Raw genomic sequence first — 12037 nt, 5'->3', positions numbered from 1 at the left:
GAAGATGCAAGATGACTGTGGGCCATCGTGCATAAACTCAACTCTGTTTTACAAACAACACGTGAAAGGAACACCTAGGAGTACAAAAATCACGACAAGTTCACTGAAGAGACTACCCGATGCCAAGGTACCAAATCCTCTACATACAAAGTATTAGCATGTTGAACAAGACCAAGTTGCCACTAAACAAGTCCTTTAAGCCTGGCCACATAATTTTGTATGCTCAAAGCAGCATCAAAAAGAAATGCATTGTGCGTGACCCAAATATACCAGCAGCTCCAAAATCTGAGAAAGTGAAATAGAATCTTCATGTGAGGTTGCAATGGACCATGATGCTTAGACTTACCGAAAACCCAATCAAAAGGATGCATCCCGGTACCCACCATAGCATGCCAAATAATAGAAAGAAGAAGCCAAATTTTCCGAGGAAAAGGACAAGAGATAAATGGGTGACAAGAAGTTTCCATAGCAATAGTAAATAGTTTCCATTGAAAATACCCCAACGGCGAAGAGCCGAAGCAAAGGAAAGACCACCAACCAACATGCACCAAATGAATACCCTACTGAATGGTTTCTTGTTATGCCATCCTTCCCTAATTGTGAGCTTCCACTAGGCTTTAGTTTCGTGCAATCCCCCAAGTGCATTAGCTTTAATGGTCAACCATGAATGATCTTTGATCATGAGGTGGTAAATCTAATTAATTGCAGAAGATTGGAAACTCAAGCGGCTTATAAGGTTCTAATCTTTTCAAGGACAAGTAGAACCAAAGAGTACAAAAATTGTGGAAGATTGGAGACTCAAGCGGCCTACAAGATTCCGATCCTGCCAAGGACAAGTAGAACCAAGGAGTACAAAAATCACGGCACGTTCACTGAAGAGACCGCCCCATGCCAAGGTACCAAATCCTCTATAGAGAAAGTATCAGCATGATGAATAAGATCAAGCTACCACTAAACAAGTCCTCTAAGCTTGGCCACATAATTTTGAATGCTCAAGGTATACTCAAAAAGAAATGCATTGTGCATGACCAAAATAGAATCTTCATGTGAGGTTGCAATGGACCATGATGTTTAGGCTTACCGAAAACCCAATCAAAAGGACACATCCTGGTGCCCACCACAACATGCCAAATATCAAAAAGGAGAAGCCAAATTTTCAAGAAAAAGAATCAGAGATAAATCAATGACGAGAAGATTCCATTGCAGTAGTACAAAAAAACAATTACCATTGGAAATACCCCGGTAGCGAAGAGCCGAAGCAAGGGAAAGACCACCCACCAACATGTGCCACATGAATACCTTGCATGTGAACACCTTGTTATGCCATCCTTCCATGATTGTGAGCTTCCACCAAGCTTTAGCTTCGTGCAATCCCCAAAGTGCATTAGCTTTAATGGTCAACCATGAATGATCTTTAATCATGAGGTGGTAATTCTAATTAATTGCGGAAGATTGGAGACTCCAGGTGCAAGGTTACGATCCTATTAGGGACAAGTAGAATCTAGGACAGGAAAGGATTGGCACTCTTGTAAAAGTCTCTGGAGACCTTGCCCCAAAGGACACGATAGTGAGGAGGGAGCCGAAAAACCCACCTAACCGTGTGAAAAGACAAGAGTGTGCATCGAGGCAAGAGAGTGACATCAGCCAAAAGACCAATCCAAGGCGAGGCATGCAATTAAACTTAAGTCTGTTCTCTAATTTGTCCTCCCATGAGAGCACACGAGAAACTACCAAAATTCCCACTTGTAAAGAATTAGTAGCCAATCTATCCTCATTTGGGTGCCATTGTACCTTGCAAAGCACCATTTTCCATGAACATACCAAGTGAGTGAGAAGTACTGAAGCAAATGTAGAGAACTAAACATCAACATTAAGAACATGCCACCAAGAACCTTGAATCTTCGTATTACCCTACCAAAGGCCACCATCTTCAAGAAAATAACGGGCAATAACTGTCCAAGGTTGTTGACCAGCACACATGGACTGCAAAAGCGACCAGTGAAGGGTTGTCATATGGTTATACAAATCCAAAACAGCTCCGTCCTCCATGGATTTCGATATACAAACATGATTCCAAGATATCCATGATATACCAACATTCACTAAGTCTTTCTTCCATACCATAAAGTGGAGGTGTCAGGTAATATCCCTCACAGCCACATGAGTCCAAGGCAGCAATGGCAAAAAGTATGTGAGCATGGGAAGCATAATGATCTGTGCGAGTTTAATGCGTACATGAAAGGGACAAGCTTGAGATTTCCAATTAACAAATTTGACTTCTAATTTGTGTGAGATCCATTTGAGCAAGTGTTTAGGCTACACATTGACACCCAAGGAATAACCAAGATGCATCACAACATCTCCTTGTGGAACAATCACACCCTGCTATCCCAAATCTGAGAACTTGGAGCTCATGGAAGCAATGAGGGATGATTTGGTAGCATTAATACAAAGACCTGATGCATGTCCAAACTAATCCCAAACATCCAAAGCTTTGTGAGAATTAGTGGCATCCGCTTTCAGAACCATAAAGGTATCATCAGCCAATGCTTGACCGATAAAATGCTAACGTGAAGGAAGAGATAAACTAGCCAGTTGTCCTGTATCAGCAAGATGCAATAGCATAGAGAGAATGGGATGCATAGTAGCAAGTGCAAATATCAGCATCCAAAGTAGCACGCATATCATGTGGAACCTGATCTTTGACCAAGGCATAAGATTGCATGGGCACAAGTAACATGAGGGAAGCATGCCTGCTGAGAACCTAAAAGATTTGCAAATTAGTCCCAGCACATACATACAATGGATTGGGAGTTTGTAACCATGTGCCCCTCTGCATTTTGTAATCTCACTGTATTCTCTTGTGCAAGGGATGGATGTAAAGCTCAAAATTTTTTATGACTGAGAAGAACTATTCCAAAGGCCATTAGTCAAATCTCGGAGCTTAGCCTACTAATAAGACCGTAGCTGAAAGTTTTGCATATGTTTGGCCAGCTTTGCCGATAACAAAACCAAAAATATATCATGGAGAGAATCAAGCAATAGTAGACGAACCAAGCCTAGAATATCCTCTGCAGCATGTAAACACCACCTTGTAAGCGGTTCATGGTAAATCCCATAGTGCCTTGCCACCCTCTGTACATTAAGAAGCACTCTATCAAAGGAGGCCAAGCCTTCCAATGGAAAATCACACAGAAACCTTTCCAAGAGCTGGCTCATATATTATTTAAATACAGCATGTCTTAGAAAGGATGAGTTGAAGTGCAAGGGCAGTCTACCCAAAACACCCTACAAGGTGTCCACCGGTTGCCTGATCATATCAAGCTGCAAAGGGAAATTATATGACAAGGCATAGCTCTGCAACACTTGCATTCACAAAATTTCTGGTAAGAAGAAATCCTCATACATTGCATAAATACAGTCCAATCGAGACCACGTGGTTGAATATTGGGTCGAGTGAATTGTAAACCCCGAAGCTGATGGAGAAAGCCAATGACTAAATATCTTGCTTCAAAACATCCATTCCAAGGGCATTCCAAGCCTGGGATTCTGGCATATCCATCAAAGAATGCTCTAAGGTAGACTTTTATGCTTTGGCAATCCTTGGGTAGACTAGGCTTGCTCATGGATGACTTTAATATGTGCGTTGTCTATATCATTTACCTTCCTAGAGCATTCAACTCTGAGAATGCCCAAAGCATTCGACGCACATATTAAAGTCACCCATAAGCAAGCCTAGTCTACCCAATGAGAATGAATCATGAAGCTAATTCCACAAGGCCTAAAGATGCAACAAGGCATTGTGCATATAAAGTCCAACAAGCCACAAAATCTCTCCTTTAAAAACAATTTCCACCACTATAAAGTGGCCATGCACATCATTTTTTATAAGAACTGGCTGAAGTTTCTCATACACCACCATAAGGACACCCGAGTATTACACTACTTTGCTACCAACAAAAAAAAGGTAAAAACCTTGACTATCCAAAATGTGACTAGCCTTGTCGTGACTTTTGCACTCAACGGCACACAACATATCCCAACAATTCTCATGCCAAATGTGCCACATGTCATGTTGCTTACTGCGAGAACAAATCCTACGAGCATTCCAAGTGGCAATCCACATAATTAAAATCAGAGTCACGTAAGAGGTTGGCCATACCTTGCTTGGACTTTATCTGCCAATGCCTCAAAAATTCCATCATCCAAGAAATCTATCAAAACCGCAAAAGCATTTATCCCTAGACAAGTAGACTTTGAAGTGCACGGACTAGATGAAACCAACCTACCTCCTCAAATAGGGTGGTACTAACCTGATTTAACACTAATTACAGCAAGTAATTAATTCACATAAACTGAAAATACAAAGGTCACCACTTAATCTTGGACAATGGACAACCTATTGGCCCCAAAACTGGCACCCCTTGCAGTATTTCTTTAACTTTATTTGCAAATGGATGAAGTACAACTGAGATCCTCTGACCTCCTCCGCTAATCTAAATGCTACATACTGTCAAAACTAACTAGTATACCTCCAAACCAATATGCCCCTTAGTTTGCTTGAGGATTGGCTTTCACCCTACTCCTTGAAAGACAAATTTAGCCCCAAATCTTATATTTATTGGCTGACCTCTTGAATCTCCCTAAAATTCCTCAAAGTCAACTGCTAGAATTCAAGTCCTAGTCCTTCAATTCTAAGCGTGCATCCCAAGGTGGCTACAAACCCTAATTCCTGTTGTAAATTAGGATTTACAACAGAGATTGACTAAAATCTCTTCTTCTGATGGCTCAAACTACTTGAAAATGCTCAGATAACTTGAGAGATGGATGGGGATGAGAGAGAATGCTGTAGAGATAAATTTCAAAGTTTCATCACGAGAAATGTTAAAAGGCTACAGTTGCCTTGCTCAAACAGCCATGGAACCTATCATCTACAACTTAGGAGCACAAGAAAGACTGTTGCCCCCTCCTATATGTTGTCATCTGCACCAAAAGGTCCTTGGGTTGCTGTCACCTACTCCTTGAGGGCTCTAAACTATTGTCATATGCTGTAGGACTAATCCCTGGTTATCAAATCACATTAGCAGCCTCTCATTGCTCTCTAACAACCTCCTCCTCTCTCACAATGGCTAGAATAGACTTCCACTAGCCCCTAAAAACGTTTTTCTCCCTTGCATTGGCAAGTTTTGCTAAGTGGCAGCCTTCTAATCCCATTTTCCAGCATTATCCAGCTTATTAAATGAATTTTCAAAATTAATATTCTCAAATTTAATTTAATAATCATTTTAGTACTCAAAAATTTAATTTCACCAACCAATAATTAAATTGACTGGGCCAATTTGTCTTTCAAGTATCCCTAAGTAGTTATTGACCCTTACACTGGCATCAATTAATTAATTCATGCCTAATCTCTAATATCACCACCGACATTAGTGGCCAATAAATTAGTCTAAGCCTAAATCTGACACCATGTACCATCTAGTAACTATCAAGCATAACTTATTACAACTTTTGCCTTTGACACCTACTAATATCTCGAGGTTCTAGGTCCCACATTGTGAAATAATTAAATTGTGTCACACATGTGCAAGTCACATTAGCACATTTGATTAACTTTTAATTAAATGCTAAGCAAAGAAATTAAATTTCATGTCCTCACGACATGAAATTTTATGACAACATGACACCAAATCCATTCCTTGGGGCTGAATGAGGGTATTTGGGATCCCACCAAGTGATGACCTTGCCTATGCGGTCAAAGGCAAGGCACGCTTGGCGAATCCTTGGGACATTCAGTAGATATGTGAGCACCTCTCAATTTGTTTGGAGCAAGAGAAGAAACATCAGCAAGAGCATTATTAGAAGGGAATGCAGCCTTCCTTCATGCATAAGTGCGCAAGGAGTCTAGGGGACTAGAGTGTTGAACCTGTGAAGGCTTGTGGCCCTTTTCAAACGCAGCTCTATCCAAGCAAGTGCTGACTAATCACCTGAATGCATAAGTTGTTTACCCTTATCCATGCTTCTCTATAAAGGGGTTTCACTATCCTTCGTCTCCTTAGCTAACATATCCCCATCCCCCACAAGGCCAACATTTGTATCTACTTTGTTCAGACACTCCGACATAAAGTGACCCAACTGCCCACAAGAAAAGCAATGGCCTGCAAAGGTGCCCCATTTGAGGTAATGGGAGCAGTTTATGCATAGCCAATTAAGCCGCTTACAGCCAATATGCCACAACATACATAATCTACTTCGATTAGCAGCACGCAAGGTTAGTGGCACCAAAACTGTGCCAATAGCAGCCATGGCATTCCTCAACAAAGGCCAATATACCGCTAGGCAAGCTTCAACCTCCACCCAAATGGGGCATTCACACTGAAGTAGACATTGGAAATCTCCCACAGGCTGCCAAGGCACAACATGTACCAAGTGACAAGCAAAAAACAAAGTTAGCTTAGCCAATAAAGCATCGCGCATGTGAGAAGAATGGAACGGCACCTCATAAAAGCCCCTAGGGCCTACGAAAATTTCATCCACACAATCAGCTTCCATCAAGAGACCAACCACTGACAGATCCAAGCAAGTATCAAAATTCCACCCATGAAAAACGGTATGACACTCGGTTCATAAAATATAGGAAGTGAGCACAGCACAGCCTTAGTATCCACATTAGCATCCACAGCATCTTCCTCAACCTTGTCCGTGGCACTGGAAAGATTTTGGTGAACATAATCACCCAACAAAGTGTTTGCAAATTCGAGCAAGTGTTCCCAATCCAACTCTTGGGATTCCTCAGAAATGGTGGCAGCTTGCGCATATGAGCGGACAGGAGTATACACTAGAGTAGAAGCCTCCACGAAGCCCATAGGTTCATCAAAAGCATGTTTAGGGCGTTTGCCTACCGGCTGGTTATCCAAACAACATACCATTTCTTCTGTGCATGAAACCATTTCCTCTTCATCGTTAGCCACAAAATCTGAAGCAGCTGTGGCCTCCACTCGGTCCACGAGTACAGTATCATGGCCAGCCATATTAGCTTGCATGCAGGACTGCAATCAGTCTGGAGTCTTCTACAGCAGATAAAAGGAACAAACTCTGAATCCTGCACCTGATACGCTGAATCCTGCGCCTGATACCACTTAGGTTTCCAAGGGTGACACTGGAAATGTGGTAATGTCGGCAACAACAGTATCTGTAGTGTGGCTGAAACACTTGGTTCAGGCACCATAAAGGGAGTAGGAAGTATGTGCCCTCACCTCTATACAGCTGAATGGTAGTATTGTAAGTACAAAAACTCTTGTTTTAGATGTGTAGGGCTTCTCTGAATTGGCACCAGATAGGTGCCTTTATGCTTCGGACAAGCCTTAACCAAATGTTCCATTTGACATCAAAAAAAGCAGTATCCGAGATGGCCAACATAATAATTCTGGAATTAGTTCAAATCCATGTAGCATCTGGAAACCACAACATAATGGGAAATCCAATCTCTTCTGCTAAGGGATCGTGCACAGAATAAGACCATGGGACCAGTGAGTTCACTAAGCCATGCTGGTTGGCAATAGGGAAAGGCTAGCCTACAGCATATACTGATAAAGACTTTGGGTCAGTGAGCTAGACATGACAATATCAGTTGGCCAGAAAGTGAACCTGGGCAATCTGGACTGGCATGCCTGATAAACTGCCTTCAAGGATATCCTTGCAATGCCAGGAGATAGAGCTGAACTCAACCTCGCACATCATAGAGTTACATCACGTTTTTCTAGACTACCCTATTTATCACAAACTGTTAAGTTGCTATGTAAAATAAGTTGTCCATAACAAATGTGAATATCAGTAATAATTCAGTCCTAGGATCTTACTTCTAATTAGGATCTGAAGTTTCCAAAAGCAAAGGAGTGAAATAATGAAAGTTGGAATAAGCTCCAAGTAGAACTTACCAGTTAACATCTCTTCACAGCGTTCATCAATAATGCGATAAAGAGTCTCTCGAGAGTTGTACAGGAAAAAGCACATGAAATCATATTGCAAATCAGCAGGCCTTAATCCAACAAGATCATCAGTTGATGTTTTAAAACTAGAGTTTCCTTCGGCCTCCATGTAGTAAAGAGAGCCACACCCTGTCCGAGGACGACCCCGTGCCTGTGACACGTGCATTCATTATTTTCTTATAAAATCAAGCATGGCAACCTAAGTTGGACATGAAAATAGAACATCAAGTATCTGACAAGTAATTCATTGACAGATATGGCAGCTTTCAAAAAGTTATCTAATTGAATAATTAGCAGTCTGCTACTTTGTAGCATACCTTAGATAGGTCACTAAATCAAATGTTGAAATATTGCGAGTGTCTGAAATGAAGAAAGACAGATCAGATGAGTGTGATCAGGGAGTTAAGTGTTCTATGTTGGAAGTCATGTATCCTTTTTTTTTTTGTCTCCTGTATTGTGGAAGTAAATGAGCCCTTTAGACCCTAATCCCTTGTGTGTTTTAACAGTATCTGCTAGTGAACATGGTGGCAATGGGTTTGCCCATCATAGAATGTGCCTTAGCTGGGTGGGTGCATGCAGCTCTCCCAATGTGTAGAACAAAATTTACAGGGTAAAATTTACAGAAGAAGTGTTAGGAATTATTCTTGTAGAATGTCTGAAATTAATTGGTATCTTGTGTTTTCACTCAGAACTATGGAATGTCGTACCTGAATAATCTCAAAACTTCGACGAAGTCTATACCAGTCATTTCGAAGAATATTCATGGCCTTAGTGTCACCTGCTTCAAGTAACAGTTTCACAGCTTTATCCCAATCGCCACCAGCCTTGGAAATTTCTTTCTCAGCTAGTGCCTGGCCTTCTGGTGTTGATTTTGGTGTATCAGGGGCACCATACAAGTACCTGTAAGTATGAGAAAAAAAGATAACATCAACAGATATTCACCATCACTTGATTAAAATGTTGTTGCAAAAGTTCTGATTGCTAATACAAGTAAACCTTCTTCAGACCAACAACCAAGTGACCAAGTACCAAAACAACTAACTTTAAAACAAAATGCCAAAATCAGGACAACTACGCTTTAAGAATCACACCATCTTAGGTACATGCCAGTTCCTCCAACAACAATGGGAACCTTTTCCCTCTCAAGGACCTGCTCAGTTGCTTCTCTGGCCTGTACATAATAATCTCCAACGGAGTAATCTGCAATCACAAACCAAATCAAATATCTCTACAAGCATGGGAGCTAGTGGGTAGCTAAGCCCAAACACAGGGCAAATACTTCAGAAGAGTTGAAGACTTAATCTATGACTGATCAAACACTGGATTCCAACTGCACAAGCAAGACATAAGCACTTAGTATAGATAAGTTTACCTTCAAGCGGATGTAAGACATCAATCAAATGGTGGCATATCCCCTGCAAACATCCAAGTAAAGATCTTAAGCATCTAACCATGGTAACTCCTTTCACTCATTGGTGTTCATCATATAGGTTCATCCAACATAAGAACTGCCATAGCTTTCCTCTAGGCTTCCTAATTCACAAATTTAAGTCATTTCAAAATACCAAACATCCCAGACACCAGAAAACAGCCATCAAACAAAATTACAGTTCACTCAACTTATTTCGTCATTTCGAGAAGTAGATTTTCCTTTTTCCCTTGTATTAACAGCCCTGAAAAGCCTATAAACAAGTTCGTTCTTCTTCCATCTTCAAGGAAATTACTCAGCAATTTTACAAATTTTCCAAGATGTCTCTTGACACATTGAAGTACAACTCTTTTGCTGGCTGATTTGCTGCTGATAAAAAATGGCAGAGCTCAAACAAATAGCAAAGTTCAATAGAGAAGGCTTCCATGCTTGGAAGGAAAAGACCATGTACCACCTCATGAGGAAAGACCTCTGGGATCTCTTTGAAGATTATGAAAGTGATGCAAATGGTGGGAAAGAAGATTCAAAAAGCAAGTTCCTTGCAATAGCTCCACCAAAAACCAAAGAATGGAAGAAGATGAATAACAAGGCACTAGGCCTCATTGCCTAGGGACTAAGTGATGATGTGCTACATCATATCTCTGGCATTAGAGGTACTAGAATTGCTTGGGAGGAACTCAACAGGATCTTTGGTACCCAAGCAAAGAATTCAAAGGTAAAATTAATCATGCAATTTTATAAACTGGATATAAAAGATAGTACTTCCATGACCATACACATTAACAAGTTCAAAAGCCTAAAAACCCAACTTGCAACTCTTAAGAAGAATATTGATGAAGATGAAGCAATAGCCGTACTGCTTGCAAGTGTAAATAAGGATCCATATGAGAATCTTGTGTCCACCCTAAGTAATGTTCCAAGTCTCTCACTTAAAGATATTGAGCAATCACTACTTGATGGAGAAAGCAAAGTTAAAAGCAAGGATGCAAAGGAACACACCACCAACAACAGTCTCTTGTACACCAAGAGCACTTACGGAGCAAGAGGCCGTGGTCGAGGACTCAGCACCAACAACAACAAGGATCGGATTATAAGTCATTATTGTGGCAAGACTGGGCATACAACTAGTGAATGTTTCCACAAGAAAAGAGCACAACAGATGCAAAATGATCACCACTAAAACTAGTTCATGAACGAAGAAGAAGAAGAAGAAGAAGAAGATGCTTCCACTACCATCAACAACTCTGACAAATTGTTTTAAAGAATTTTCATTGTATCATGTGTGTTTCCCATAGTGGATTTCTATTTTTACATTAGTGGATTTGCTTTGTAAAAACCCTTGCCAAACATGTAAAGTTTCAAGTTATAACTTGACTAGGCTACCTATAAGCTAGTCTCCCGAGCCATGTTACCATGTAGGGGGGGCAAAAGCCAGCAAATGTAAGGACTCATTATTCGACAAGAAATGTTGAGAAATAGAAAAATGATGTATCCTCCAGGAAGAGATGTCCTGAATCCCATATGCACAACGAGGAGAGTGGAACAACCGAACTTTTATAAAGCATTGTACTTGGCTATCACTTTCATAATGATGAATACGATATCATGATGCTTTCCTCTTTCAGTTAGTGTCATTGTCAGTCCAATACACAAGATTGTCTTTATGAGTCCAAGCTTCCATCTTGGAACCTAAGTTGTTAAATGGTTAGAAACCCCATTATAAGATAATACACCAGTAAAGTAGATGTAAACTAAACAACCAAGAAGTATAAAAACACATAGCCTAACTCAAACAATCCCAAAGCATGCTTAATTAATGAAGAAACCATCTTATTTTAAAAAGAAACGCAATCCTAGAGAGTTACTCTGTCCCACATGCGAAACCCTACTTTGGGTACCCCAAACTTTCTATAATAGATATGCAGCCCACCACTCTCCCTCAATCTCGTTTTTGCAAGTTTCAAGAGCCATATCTCTGCTGCCCACACCCTATTTGCAGAGGACATCACGGTCAGAGCTTCCCCCAGCCATCTATTACCATCTAGCACCTGATTCCAACCTTTGCCTTCACTCTGCAACTCTTGCTTGGTACCCTAGAGTTGTTGCCTATAATTAGATTGTTGTGTTTGATGCTGATGTAATCATCTGGTGATGCTGTCGCCAACAATTTGAGCTGCCACCCTGACATTCTCTCTCCTCCATAGGCTGCATTTACAATTTTTGGCTGCTGCCCTGACTTTCTCTCTCCTCCATTTGTTGTTTTTGCACCCAACAACTATCGCCCAATCTTTCTATGTCCTCACGTACCTACGTTTTTAGTCTTTCTCTCTCCTAAACTATCGTCTGCATCACATCTAGCCTTCCTTGACTGTGTTTGCTAGTGTTCAACACACAGAGGCTGCCTTACTATGTTTCAAAATCCATTCGGAGTACAACACACTCTACAGCTCATAACCTCTACCTTGATCCTAGAGATACGAGAGTTTAAGGTTCAGTATTCACTGCATAGTTTATTTGCTATGTGAGCATTGTATATTCAATATTAATTCACTTCATTATTCATTGTGCTCAATATCTCTGAGTTACCTTACCTATGTTCTGTGTTTATCAGACTGTACTT

General features: G+C 40.7%; 1 protein-coding gene across 4 annotated transcripts in view; it reads right to left on the bottom strand.

Annotated features, from left to right (window-relative positions):
* Positions 1-12037, bottom strand: part of IPT9 (isopentenyltransferase 9) — a 245849-nt gene that overhangs the window by 213478 nt on the left and 20334 nt on the right. For all 4 annotated transcript variants that reach the window (XM_087684903.1, XM_087684901.1, XM_087684904.1 and 1 more), the window contains exons 3-6: positions 9361-9403; positions 9080-9188; positions 8696-8888; positions 7938-8139 (exon numbers count right to left, since the gene is read on the bottom strand). In XM_087684903.1, coding sequence (XP_087541029.1) covers positions 7938-8139; positions 8696-8888; positions 9080-9188; positions 9361-9403 — 547 coding nt within the window. The remainder of the gene's footprint in view (positions 1-7937; positions 8140-8695; positions 8889-9079; positions 9189-9360; positions 9404-12037) is intronic.

This window comes from Lygodium microphyllum, chromosome 9 (assembly GCF_053477565.2).
Source record: "Lygodium microphyllum isolate KBCC chromosome 9, Lygodium_microphyllum_v1.1.10, whole genome shotgun sequence".
In the NCBI taxonomy this organism is placed as follows: Eukaryota; Viridiplantae; Streptophyta; class Polypodiopsida; order Schizaeales; family Lygodiaceae; genus Lygodium; species Lygodium microphyllum.
This window is presented reverse-complemented; position numbering and strand designations above follow the sequence as displayed.